The 14,244-nt window shown below is 43.3% G+C and overlaps 1 protein-coding gene across 5 annotated transcripts in view; it reads right to left on the bottom strand.

The window, feature by feature from the left end:
• LOC106566486 (extracellular sulfatase Sulf-2) overlaps window positions 1-14,244 on the bottom strand; it is a 291,339-nt gene that overhangs the window by 42,018 nt on the left and 235,077 nt on the right. For all 5 annotated transcript variants that reach the window (XM_045692958.2, XM_082959853.1, XM_045692960.2 and 2 more), the window contains 2 exons: window positions 9,850-10,001; window positions 8,341-8,510 (listed from right to left, as the gene is read on the bottom strand). In XM_045692958.2, coding sequence (XP_045548914.1) covers window positions 8,341-8,510; window positions 9,850-10,001 — 322 coding nt within the window. The remainder of the gene's footprint in view (window positions 1-8,340; window positions 8,511-9,849; window positions 10,002-14,244) is intronic.

Raw genomic sequence — 14,244 nt, 5'->3', positions numbered from 1 at the left:
ATGCATAACTGAGCAAGAGGACAAGTACATTAGAGTGTCTAGTTTGAGAAACAGACGCCTCACAAGTCCTCAACTGGCAGCTTCATTAAATAGTACCCTCAAAACACCAGTCTCAACGTCAACAGTGAAGAGGCGACTCCGGGATGCAGGCCTTCTAGGCAGAGTTGCAAAGAAAAAGCCATATCTCTGTCCAGTGTTTGTGTTCTTTTTCCCATCTTAATCTTTTCTTTTTATTGTCCAGTCTGAGATTTTTCTTTGCAACTCTGCCTGGAAGGCCAGCATCCCGGAGTCGCCTCTTCTCTGTCGACGTTGTAGTGTTGTGTAGTGTAGTGGTGTGTGGTGTAATGTAGTGGTGTTTGGTGTAATGTTGTGTAGTGGTGTGTAGTGTGGTGTAGTGTTGCGTTGTGTTGTGTAGTGGTGTGTAGTGGTGTTGTGTAGTGTGGTGGTGTGTAGTGTGGTGTAGTGTTGCGTTGTGTTGTGTAGTGGTGTGTAGTGGTGTTGTGTAGTGTGGTGGTGTGTAGTGTAGTGTAGTGTGGTGTAGTGTGGTGTTGTGTAGTGGTATGTAGTGTAGTGTGGTGTAGTGGTGTGTTGTGTAGTGGTGTGTAGTGTGGTGTAGTGTAGTGTAGTGTGGTGTAGTGTGGTGTTGTGTAGTGGTATGTAGTGTATGGTACTGTAGGGGTGTGGTGTGTATTGTAGTGTGTAATATGGTGTAGTGGTGTGTAGTGGTGTAGTGTGTAATATGGTGTAGTGGTGTAGTGTTGTGGTGTGTAGTGGTGTGTAGTGGTGTAGTGTTGTGGTGTGTAGTGTAGTGGTGTAGTGTAGTGTAGTAGTGGTGTAGTGTGTAATATGGTGTAGTGGTGTAGTGTGTAATATGGTGTAGTGGTGTAGTGGTGTAGTGGTGTGTAGTGTTGTGGTGTGTAATGTAGTGGTGTGTAGTGGTGTGTAATGTTGTGGTGTGTAGTGGTGTGTAGTGGTGTGTAGTGTAGTGGTGTGTAGTGGTGTGTAGTGTAGTGGTGTAGTGTGTAATATGGTGTAGTGGTGTAGTGGTGTAGTGGTGTGTAGTGTTGTGGTGTGTAATGTAGTGGTGTGTAGTGTAGTGGTGTGTAGTGGTGTGTAGTGGTGTGTAGTGTAGTGGTGTGTAGTGGTGTGTAGTGGTGTGTCGTGTAGTGGTGTGTCGTGTAGTGGTGTGTAATGGTGTGTCGTGTAGTGGTGTGTAGTGGTGTGTAGTGTAGTGGTGTAGTGTGTAATATGTTGTAGTGGTGTAGTGTTGTGGTGTGTAATGTAGTGTAGTGGTGTGTAGTGTAGTGTGGTGTGCTGTGGTGGTGTGTAATGTAGTGGTGTGTAGTGGTGTGTAGTGTAGTGTTGTGTAGTTGTGTGTTCTGTATTGTAGTGTGATGATGTGTAGTGTAGTGGTGTAGTGGTGTGTAGTGGTGTGGTGTGTAGTGTAGTGGTGTGTAGTGTAGTAGTGCGGTGTGTAGTGTAGTATAGTGCTGGGTAGTGTTGTGTAGCGTAGTGCAGCGTAGTGTAGTGTAGTGTAGTGTAATGTCATGATGTGTAGTGTAGTGTAGTGCAGTGTAGTGCAGTGTAGTGTAGTGTACTGTAGTGGTGTGTAGTAAAAAGACCAACTGAAATTTCATCCTGTTTTGGTGGGATGGATATGGCCTGCCTGGTGATTAGTTAATAGAACAATAAGAAAGAGAGTTCCAAACCTATCTGCCAGTTTTCCACTCAGACCACTCCCAGAGTCCTGACAACATTCTTGCTTGAGAAATTGCTCTTTGCTAAGAAGCTATTTATTTATTGACAATTTTAATTGAAAACAATCACAGTTAGGTACGTACTTAATTGTTACGCGGGAATGATTTGATAATGAGATAAAAATGGCTGCATTAGACCTTTAACATTGTCTTCAAGTAAAGGGAAATATCTGCTCCAGTGAGCAATGTGTAATCTTCCCCAGAATACCCCCCTCCCCCCCTCTCTGCTAATGTGCTGCTTGGCAGAGCTGGTAACAGTGGAACATCTTTCATGTTCTCTCTCTCTCTGGCTCTCTTTCTCTCTCTGGCTCTCTTTCTCTCGCTCTCTCTGGCTCGCTGTCTCTCTCTCTGGCTCGCTGTCTCTGTCTCTCTCTCTCTGTCTCTCTCTCTCTCTGTCTCTCTCTCTCTGTCTCTCTCTCTCTCTGTCTCTCTCTCTGTCACTCTCTTTCTCTCTCTCTCAATTTAATTTCAATTTAAGGGGCTTTATTGGCAAGGGAGAGCGAGAGAGAGAAATAAGATCAAATTCAAGGAGAGCGAGAGAGAGAGAAAGAAAAGAAGAGACAGAGAGAGAGAAAGACAGTGCAAGAGAGAGAAAGAGAGAGATTTCACTTTTGTTTATTATCTAGTTCACTTGCTTTGGCAATGTAAACACTTTTCCCATGCCAATAAAGCCCCTTAAATTGAGAGAGAGAGAGACAGCGAGCCAGAGAGAGCGAGAGAAAGAGAGCCAGAGAGAGAAAGAGAGCCAGAGAGAGAGAGAGACATGAAAGATGTTCCACTGTTACCAGCTCTGCCAAGCAGCACATTAGCAGAGAGGGGGGGGAGGGGGGTATTCTGGGGAAGATTACACATTGCTCACTGGAGCAGATATTTCCCTTTACTTGAAGACAATGTTAAAGGTCTAATGCAGCCATTTTTATCTCATTATCAAATCATTCCCGCGTAACAATTAAGTACGTACCTAACTGTGATTGTTTTCAATTAAAATTGTCAATAAATAAATAGCTTCTTACCAAAGAGCAATTTCTCAAGCAAGAATGTTGTCAGGACTCTGGGAGTGGTCTGAGTGGAAAACTGGCAGATAGGTTTGGAACTCTCTTTCTTATTGTTCTATTAACTAATCACCAGGCAGGCCATATCCATCCCACCAAAACAGGATGAAATTTCAGTTGGTCTTTTCAAAAAGCTCTTACAAGGAAAGGACATTATCATAATTTTCACAATTTCACAGTATAATTCCAACCTCATAGTGTGGAATATATATATATATATATATATATATATATATATATATATATATATATAGTACCAATCAAAAGTTTGGACACACCTACTCATTCAAGGGTTTTTCTTTATTTTTACTATTTTCTACATTGTAGAATAATAAAAAGAAGATATCAAAGAAGACATCAAAACTATGAAATAACACATATGGAATAGAGGTCGACCGATTATGGTTTTTCAACGCCGCTACCGATACCGATTATTTGAGGGCCTTAAAAGCCACTGCCGATTAAATGGCTGATTTTTTTGTTTATTTATTTGTAATAATGACAATTACAACAATACTGAATGAACACTTATTTTAACTTAATATAATACATAAATAAAATCAATTTAGCCTCAAATAAATAATGAAAAATGTTCAATTTGGTTTAAATAATGCAAAAACAAAGTGTTGGAGAAGAAAGTAAAAGTGCAATATGTGCCATGTAAGAAAGCTAACGTTTAAGTGCCTTGCTCAGAACATGGGAACATATGAAAGCTGGTGGTTCCTTTTAACATGAGTCTTCAATATTCCCAGGTAAGAAGTATAGGTTGTAGTTATTATAGGAATTATAGGACTATTTCTCTCTATACGATTTGTATTTCATATACCTTTGACTATTGGATATTCTTATAGGCACTTTAGTATTGCCAGTGTAACAGTATAGCTTCCGTCCCTCTCTTCGCTCCTACTTGGGCTCGAACCAGGAACACATCGACAACAGCCACCCTCAAAGCAGCGTTACCCATGTAGAGCAAGGGGAACAACTACTCCAAGTCTCAGAGCGAGTGACGTTTGAAACGCTATTAGCGTGCACCCGCTAACTAGCTAGCCATTTCACATCGGTTACACCAGCCTAATCTTGGGAGTTGACAGGCTTGAAGTTATAAACATGCATTGCATTGCGAAGAGCTGCTGGCAAAACGCACGAAAGTGCTGTTTGAATGAATGCTTACGAGCCTGCTGCTGCCTACCACCGCTCAGTCAGACTGCTCTATCAAATCATAGACTTAATTATAATATAATAAACACACAGAAATACGAGCCTTAGGTCATTAATATGGTAGAATCCGGAAACTATCATCTCGAAAACAAAACGTTTTTTTCTTTCAGTGAAATACGGAACCGTTCCGTATTTTATCTAACGGGTGGCATCCCTAAATCTAAATATTCCTGTTACATTGCACAACCTTCAATGGTATGTCATAATTACGTAAAATTCTAGCAAATTAGTTCGCAACGAGCCAGGCAATGAACACAAGAGCAGTGACACAATTTCATGTTAGCAGGCAATATTAACTAAATATGCAGGTTTAAAAATATATACTTGTGTATTGATTTTAAAGAAAGGCATTGATGTTTACGGTTAGGTACATTGGTGCAACGACAGTGCTTTTTTCGCAAATGCGCTTGTTAAATCATCACCCGTTTGGCGAAGTAGGCTGTGATTTGATGAGAAATTAATAGGCACCGCATCGATTATATGCAACGCAGGACACATTAGATAAACTAGTAATATCTCAACCATGTGTAGTTAACTAGTGATTATGTTAAGATTGCTAGTTTTTTATAAGATAAGTTTAATGCTAGCTAGCAACTTACCTTGGCTTCTTGCTGCCCTCGAGTAACAGGTAGTCAGCCTGACATGCAGGCTCCTCGTGGAGTGCAATGTAAGGCAGGTGGTTAGAGCGTTGGACTAGTAACCAGAAGGTCGCAAAAACGAATCCCGAATCCCCCCTGAACAAGGGAGTTAACCCCCGTTCCAAGGCCGTCATTGAATATAAGAATGTGTTCTTATATATATATATTTTTAATCGGCAAATCGGTTGCCAAAAATACCGATTACCAATTGTTATGAAAACTTGAAATCGGCCCTAATTAATCGGCCATTCTGATTAATCGGTCGACCTCTAATATGGAATCATGTAGTAACCAAAAAAGGGTTACACAAATCAAAATATATTTTATATTCTTCAAAGTAGCCACTCATTGCCTTGATGACAGCATTGCACACTCTTGGCATTCTCTCAACCAGCTTCACCTGGAATGCTTTTCCAACAGCCTTGATGAAGGAGTTCCCACACATGCTGAGCACTTGTTGGCTGCTTTTCCTTCACTCTGCTGTCCAACTCATCTCAAACCATCTCAATTGGGTTGAGGTTGGGTGATTGTGGAAGCCAGGTCATCTGATGTAACACTCCACCACTCTCCTTCTTGGTCAAATAGCCCCTACACAGCCTGGAGGTGTGTTGGGTCATTGTCCTGTTGAAAAACAAATGATAGTCCCACTAAGTGCAAACCAGATGGGATGGCTTATCGCTGCAGAATGCTGTGGTAGCCATGCTGATTGTGTGCCTTGAATTCTAAAAAAATCACTGACAGTGTCACCAGTAAAGCACTCCCACACGTCACACCTCCTCCTCCATGCTTCACAGTGGAAACCACATATGCGGAGATCATCCGTTCACCTACTCTGCTTCTCAAGGACAGATTTCAAGGACAAAGGACAGACTTCTACCGGTCTAATGTCCATTGCTCGTGTTTCTTGGCCCATGCTAGTCTCTTCTTGGTGTCCGTTAGTAGTGGTTTCTTTGCAGCAATTCGACCAGGAAGGCCTGATTCACTCAGTCTCCTCTGAACAGTTGATGTTGAGATGTGTCTGTTACTTGAATTCTGTGAATAATTTATTTGGGCTGCAATTTCTGAGGCTGGTAACTCTAATAACCTTATCCTCTGCAGCGGAGGTAACTCTGGGTCTTCCTTTCCTGTGGCGATCCTCATGACAGCCAGTTGCATCATAGCACTTGATGGTTTTTGCGACTGCACTTGAAGAAACTTTCAATGTTCTTGACATTTTCCGTATTGACTGACCTTCATGTCTTAAAGCAATGATGGACTGTCGTTTCTCTTATTTGATCTGTTCTGCCATTATATGGACTTGGTCTTTTACCAAATAGGGCTATTTCTGTATACCACCACTACCTTGTCACAACACAACTGATTGGCCCAAGCGCATTAAGAAGGAAAGAAATTCCACAAATTAACATTTAACAAGGCACACCTGTTATTTGAAATACATTCCTGGTGACTACGTCATGAAGCTGGTTGAGATAATTCCAAGAATGTGCAAAGCTGTCATCAAGGCAAAGGGCGGCTACTTTGAAAATCTCAAATTTAAAATATATTTAGATTTGATTAACAAGTTTTTGGTTACAACATACAGTGAGGGAAAAAAGTATTTGATCCCCTGCTGATTTTGTACATTTGCTCACTGACAAAGAAATGATCAGTCTATAATTTTAATGGTAGGTTTATTTGAACAGTGAGAGACAGAATAACAACAAAAAAATGCAGAAAAACACATGTCAAAATGTTATAAATGGATTTGCATTTTAATGAGGGAAATAAGTATTTGACCCCCTCTCAATCAGAAAGATTTCTGGCTCCCAGGTGTCTTTTATACAGGTAATGAGCTGAGATTAGGAGCACACTCTTAAAGGGAGTGCTCCTAATCTCAACTTGTTACCTATATGAAAGACACCTGTCCACAGAAGCAATCAATCAATCAGATTCCAAACTCTCCACCATGGCCAAGACCAAAGAGCTCTCCAAGGATGTCAGGGACAAGATTGTAGACCTACACACGGCTGGAATGGGCTACAAGACCACTGCCAAGCAGCTTGGTGAGAAGGTGACAACAGTTGGTGCGATTATTTGCAAATGGAAGAAACACAAAAGAACTGTCAATCTCCCTCGTCCTGGGGCTCCATGCAAGATCTCACCTCGTGGAGTTGCAATGATCATGAGAACGGTGAGGAATCAGCCCAGAACTACACAGGAGGATCTTGTCAATGATCTCAAGGCAGCTGGGACCATAGTCACCAAGAAAAGAATTGGTAACACACTATGCCGTGAAGGACTGAAATCCTGCAGCACCCGCAAGGTCCCCCTGCTCAAGAAAGCACATATACATGCCCGTCTGAAGTTTGCCAATGAACATCTGAATGATTCAGAGGACAACTGGGTGAAAGTGTTGTGGTCAGATGAGACCAAAATGGAGCTCTTTGGCATCAGCTCAATTCGCCGTGTTTGGAGGAGGAGGAATGCTGCCTATGACCCCAAGAACACCATCCCCACCGTCAAACAAGGAGGTGGAAACACTATGCTTTGGGGGTGTTTTTCTGCTAAGGGGACAGGACAACTTCACCGCATCAAAGGGACGATGGACGGGGCCATGTACCATCAAATCTTGGGTGAGAACCTCCTTCCCTCAGCCAGGGCATTGAAAATGGGTCGTGGATGGGTATTCCAGCATGACAATGACCCAAAACACACGGCCAAGGTGACAAAGGAGTGGCTCAAGAAGAAGCACATTAAGGTCCTGGAGTGGCCTAGCCAGTCTCCAGACCTTAATCCCATAGAAAATCTGTGGAGGGAGCTGAAGGTTCGAGTTGCCCAACGTCAGCCTCGAAACCTTAATGACTTGGAGTATCTGCAAAGAGGAGTGGGAAAAAATCCCTCCTGAGATGTGTGCAAACCTGGTGGCCAACTACAAGAAATGTCTGAGCTCTGTGATTGCCAACAAGGGTTTTGCCACCAAGTATTAAGTCATGTTTTGCAGAGGGGTCAAATACTTATTTCCCTCATTAAAATGCAAATCAATTTATAACATTTTTGACATGCATTTTTCTGGATTTTGTTTTGTTATTCTGTCTCTCACTGTTCAAATAAACCTACCATTAAAATTATGGACTGATGATTTCTTTGTCAGTGGGCAAACGTACAACATCAGCAAGGGTTAAATACTTTTTTCCCTCACTGTAATTCCATATGTGCTATTTCAGAGTGTTGATGTCTTCACTATTATTCTACAATGTAGAAAATAGTAAAAATAAAGAAAAACCCTTGAATGAGTAGGTATGTCCAAACTTTTGACTGGTACTGTGTATATATAGAACACAGGAAAATCATGTTTTTACTGCACTAGGCCTTTAAGAGAGACACAGTTCTAAGAAGGAGAGAACAAAAAATACATATTTTTTAAAGAATCATATCTATTTCTCAACATTACTCATTGATGCAAGTTACCTTGTTTTATACCCGATAGCCTCACATCCAAGCCTCCATTTGATAAAAACCTCACTGCATAAAATGTTCATGTTCTGTTTTTGCATCTTGTTTCACTTACACAGTAAACCCATTTCAGTGTGTGTGTGTGTGTGTGTGTGTGTGTGTGTGTGTGTGTGTGTGTGTGTGTGTGTGTGTGTGTGTGTGTGTGTGTGTGTGTGTGTGTGTGTGTGTGTGTCAGACACTCACATGTGCTGGGATGCGTTGGGAAAGGCAGTGCTGTACTGAGGTGCTGAGTCCTCCGGCCCATGGGGGGCTGCATGGCTCATCACCATCATCACTGGCCGGTGAGGGTACATCCTCTTAGACGTGCGGAAGTAGTTGATGCTGTCCTCTGTGATGAGGTCCGTAAAGTAGTCCTGCAGATGGACGAAACGCTGATTTAACAACCACACAATGAATTGGGACATCAGTAAATACACTTTCCACAAATGTCTGTGTATCAGCTTGATTCTCCTGAAATGCTTTTTGCAAGTCACCCTTTGCTAGTTTGAATTCAAACGTTTCATCACTTCACAGGTGAAGCTGATGTACTATTACAGTTAACAATGTCTTCAAAAAGATCACTTTCTCTATTCAGACATGACAATGGAGACTGAAGCAATGACAAGGACCAGGGTTCCACCTCTGAGACCAAGCCGACTGAAGGAATGCCAAGGACCAGGGTTCCAGCTCTGAGACCAAGCAGACTGAAGGAATGCCATGGACCAGGGTTCCAGCTCTGAGACCAAGCCGACTGAAGGAATGCCAAGAACCAGGGTTCCAGCTCTGAGACCAAGCCGACTGAAGGAATGCCATGGACCAGGGTTCCACCTCTGAGACCAAGCCGACTGAAGGAATGCCAAGGACCAGGGTTCCAGCTCTGAGACCAAGCCGACTGAAGGAATGCCATGGACCAGGGTTCCAGCTCTGAGACCAAGCCGACTGAAGGAATGCCAAGGACCAGGGTTCCAGCTCTGAGACCAAGCCGACTGAAGGAATGCCATGGACCAGGGTTCCAGCTCTGAGACCAAGCCGACTGAAGGAATGCCAAGGACCAGGGTTCCAGCTCTGAGACCAAGCCGACTGAAGGAATGCCAAGGACCAGGGTTCCACCTCTGAGACCAAGCCAAGAGGAATATGCAGTCAGAACTCCACACTCATCTTCCTCCCCGTCTCTCTCTCGCCCTCTCTCTGAGATAGTGCCAGTGGGGGATGGAGAGGAGGCCTTTAGTGAATAGGTTGTGTACATCTGCAGGGCAGTGTTCATGCCATAAACCAAACCACCCCTCCCTTCCTCCAGTTTTCTCCTCCCATCCCTCTCTTCTGTGGGAGGCACCCATTCCTGGCAAGGGTTGGCAGGCACAACTGGAACTAAACTGGGGCCAGGTGGTGGTGGGAAACAGGACAGATAGATACATCTATATTGTTGGGAAATATCTTGAGAGAAGAGGAGTAAATGTAAGACAATGAAAAGTCCTTGACTGATTGATGAGGATGACACTGGCAAACTCAGTTGAGATGCATAACTCACAGGCAGGGCACAGCACAAGAGAAAGAACAGACACACACACACACACACACACACACACACACACACACACACACACACACACACACACACACACACACACACACACACACACACACACACACACACACACACACACACACACACACACACACACACACACACACACACAGACGTATTATACAGACCTTAGGGTACTCGCAGCCATGTTTCTCGCGGACTCCATTCCTGCACAGGGTGTAGTTGTAGAAGCGGGAGTTCTTGACCAGCCCCACCCACTCTCTCCACCCAGGAGGAATATAGGAACCATTGTACTCATTCAGGTACTTCCCAAAGAAGCCTGCATGGTGGGGCACAGGCATAAAAGGTCATTCAATTAACTTAGTTACATCAAATCTAATTAGTTTCATCTGCACAATTTATTATTTGTGTTTCTTGTTGAAGGGTGGAAGGAGGGGGAGGGATAGAGGGAGGGAGGGAGGGAAGGCTGTGTGGTGGAGGTGGAGGGCTAAATGTCACAGACAAGTACATCAATAGTCATGATTCAACTGTTGGCGGTGTAGTGTACTAACAAACAAACAGACAGATCGATGAAAACATTAGCAGGGGAACTAAAAGGCTATTGCTATCCAAGTGCTACTGCTGCTACTGATAGTACAGCTTCTGCTGCTACTGCTACTACGGTAACTACTACTACTGCTACTGCTACTACTACTACTGCTACGACTACTGCTACTGCTGCTACTTCTACTACTGCTACTACTACTACTACTGCTACTACTGCTACTATAGTTACCACTACTACTGCTACTGCTACTACTACTACTACTGCTACTACTACTGTTACTGCTGCTACTACTGCTACTACTACTACTGCTACTTTTACTACTGCTAATTTTACTACTGCTACTACTGCTACTACTACTACTGCTACTATAGTTACCACTACTACCGCTACTACTACTACTGCTACTACAGCTACTATAGTAACCACTACTACTGCTACTACTACTACTGCTGCTACTACTGTTACTGCTGCTACTTCTGCTGCTACTACTGCTACTATAGTTACCACTACTACTGCTACTACTACTACTACTATTACCACTGTTACTGCTGCTACTGCTGCTACTTCTACTACTGCTACTACTGCTACTACGGTAACTACTACTACTGCTACTACTACTACTGCTACTACTACTACTATAGTTACCACTACTACTGCTACTACTACTACTGCTACTACTACGACTACTGCTATGACTACTGTTACTGCTGCTACTACTGCTACTACTGCTACTACTACTACTGCTACTATAGTTACCACTACTACTGCTACTACTGCTACTACTACTGTTACATTTACATTTACATTTAAGTCATTTATCAGACGCTCTTATCCAGAGCGACTTACAAATTGGTGCATTCACCTTGTGATATCCAGTGGAACAACCACTTTACAATAGTGCATCTAAATCTTTTAAGGGGGGGGGGTTAGAAGGATTACTTTATGCTATCCTAGGTATTCCTTAAAGAGGTGGGGTTTCAGGTGTCTCCGGAAGGTGGTGATTGACTACTGCTGCAACTGCTACTACTGCTACTATAGTTACCACTACTACTGCTACTACTACTACTACTACTCGCTGCTGCTACTTCTGCTACTACTGCTACTATAGTTACCACTACTACTGCTACTACTACTTCTGCTACTACGGTAACTACTACTACTGCTACTATAGTCACCACTACTACTGCTACTACTGCTACTATAGTTACTACTACTACTGCTACTATAGTTACCACTACTACTGCTACTACCACTACTGCTACTGCTGCTACTGCTGCTACTACTGCTACTACTGTTACTACTGCTACTATAGTTACCACTGCTACTACTACTGCTACTACTACTACTGCTACTACTGCTACTATAGTTACCACTACCACTGCTACTACCACTACTGCTACTGCTGCTACTGCTGCTACTACTGCTACTACTGTTACTACTGCTACTATAGTTACCACTGCTACTGCTACTACTTCTGTTGCTACTTCTACTACTGCTACAACTACTGTTACTGCTGCTACTGCTGCTACTACTGCTACTACTACTACTGCTACTACTGCTACTGTAGTTACCACTACTACTGCTACTGCACTACTACTCGCTACGACTACTGTTACTACTGTTACTGCTGCTACTTCTAGCTGCACTCGCTACTACTGCTACTATAGTCACCACTACTACTGCTACTACTAGTACTGCTACTACTACTACTGCTACGACTACTGTTACTGCTGCTACTGCTGCTAATACTACTACTGCTGCTACTACTACTACTGCTACTTCTACTACTGCTACTACTGCTACTACTACTACTGCTACTACTGCTACTATAGTTACCACTACTTCTGCTACTACTACTACTGTTACTGCTGCTACTGCTGCTACTGCTACTACTACTACTGCTACTACTACTACTGCTACTACTGCAACAGCCCTGCACCCCCTGCAGCTACTCGCCCAAGCCTCCCCAGCTTCTCCTTCACCCAAATCCAGATAGCAGATGAGATCCCTAAAGATTGGAAAGCTGCCGCGGTCATCCCCCTCTTCAAATGGGGTGACACCCTAGACCCAAACTGTTACAGACCTATTTCCATCCTGCCCTGCCTATCCAAAGTCTTCGAAAGCCAAGTTAATAAATAGATCACTGACCATTTTGAATCCCACCGTACCTTCTCCGCTGTGCAATCCAGTTTTCGAGCCGGTCACGGGTGCACCTCAGTCACGCTCAAGGTACTAAATGATATCATAACCGCCATCGATAAAAGACAGTACTGTGCAGCAGTCTTCATCGACCTGGCTAAGGCTTTTGACTCTGTCAATCACCGTATTCTTATCGGCAGACTCAATAGCCTTGGTTTTTCTAACGACTGCCTCACCTGGTTCACCAACTACTTTGCAGACAGAGTTCAGTGTGTCAAATCGGAGGGCATGTTGTCCGGACCTCTGGCAGTCTCTATGGGGGTACCACAGGGTTCAATTCTCGGGCCGACTCTTGTCTCTGTATATATCAATGATGTCGCTCTTGCTGCGGGCGATTCCCTGATCCACCTCTACGCAGACGACACTATTCTGTATACTTCTGGCCCTTCCTTGGACACTGTGTTAACTAACCTCCAAACCAGCTTCAATGCCATACAACACTCCTTCCGTGGCCTCCAACTGCTCTTAAACACTAGTAAAACCAAATGCATGCTTTCAACAGTTCGCTGCCCGCACCCGCCCGCCCGCCCGACTAGCATCACCACCCTGGACCGTTCCGACCTAGAATATGTGGACCACTACAAATACCTAGGTGTCTGGCTAGACTGTAAGCTCTCCTTCCAGACTCATATTAAACATCTCCAATCCAAAATCAAATCTAGAATCGGCTTTCTACTTCGCAACAAAGCCTCCTTCACTCATGCCGCCAAACTTACCCTAGTAAAACTGACTATCCTACAGATCCTCGACTTCGGCGATGTCATCTACAAAATAGCTTCCAATACTCCACTCAGCAAACTGGATGCAGTCTATCACAGTGCCATCCGTTTTGTTACCAAATCACCTTATACCACCCACCACTGCGACCTGTATGCTCTAGTTGGCTGGCCTTCGCTACATATTCGTCGCCAGACCCACTGGCTCCAGGTCATCTATAAGACTATGCCTGGCTACACCTTATCTCAGTTCACTGGTCACGATAACAACACTCACCCGTAGCACACGTTCCAGCAGGTATATCTCATTGATCATCCCCAAAGCCAACACCTCATTTGGCCGCCTTTCATTCCAGTTCTCTACTGCCAGTGACTGGAACGAATTGCAAAAATCGCTGAAGTTGGAGACTTTTATTTCCCTCACCAACTTTAAACATCAGCTATCTGAGCAGCTAACCGATCGCTGCAGCTGTACATAGCCATCTGTACATTGCCCACCCTATCTACCTACCTCATCCCCTTACTGTTTTATTTTATTTACTTTTCTGCTCTTTTTGCACACCAGTATCTCTACATGCACATCTTCATATGCTCATTTATCACTCCAGTGTTAATCTGCTAAATTGTAATTATTTGCTCCTATGGCCTATTTATTGCCTACCTCCTCATGCCTTTTGCACACACTGTAAACAGACTTTCTTTTTTCTACTGTATCATTGACTTGTTTATTGTGTTATTGACTTGTTTGTTTACTCCATGTGTAACTCTGTGTTGTTGTCTGTGTCACACTGCTTTGCTTTATCTTGGCCAGGTCGCAGTTGTAAATGAGAACTTGTTCTCAACTTGCCTACCTGGTTAAATAAAAAAGGTGAAATAAAAAAATGAAAAAGACTACTGTTACTACTACTACTGCTGTTACTACTACTACTACTGTTACTACTACTACTACTGTTACTACTACTACTGCTGTTACTACTACTACTGCTACTACTGCTGTTACTACTACTACTACTGTTACTACTACTACTACTGTTACTACTACTACTGCTGTTACTACTACTACTGCTACTACTGCTGTTACTACTACTACTACTGCTACT

The sequence above is a fragment of the Salmo salar genome, chromosome 13 (assembly GCF_965601325.2).
Source record: "Salmo salar chromosome 13, fSalSal1, whole genome shotgun sequence".
NCBI classification, from domain to species: Eukaryota; Metazoa; Chordata; class Actinopteri; order Salmoniformes; family Salmonidae; genus Salmo; species Salmo salar.
This window is presented reverse-complemented; position numbering and strand designations above follow the sequence as displayed.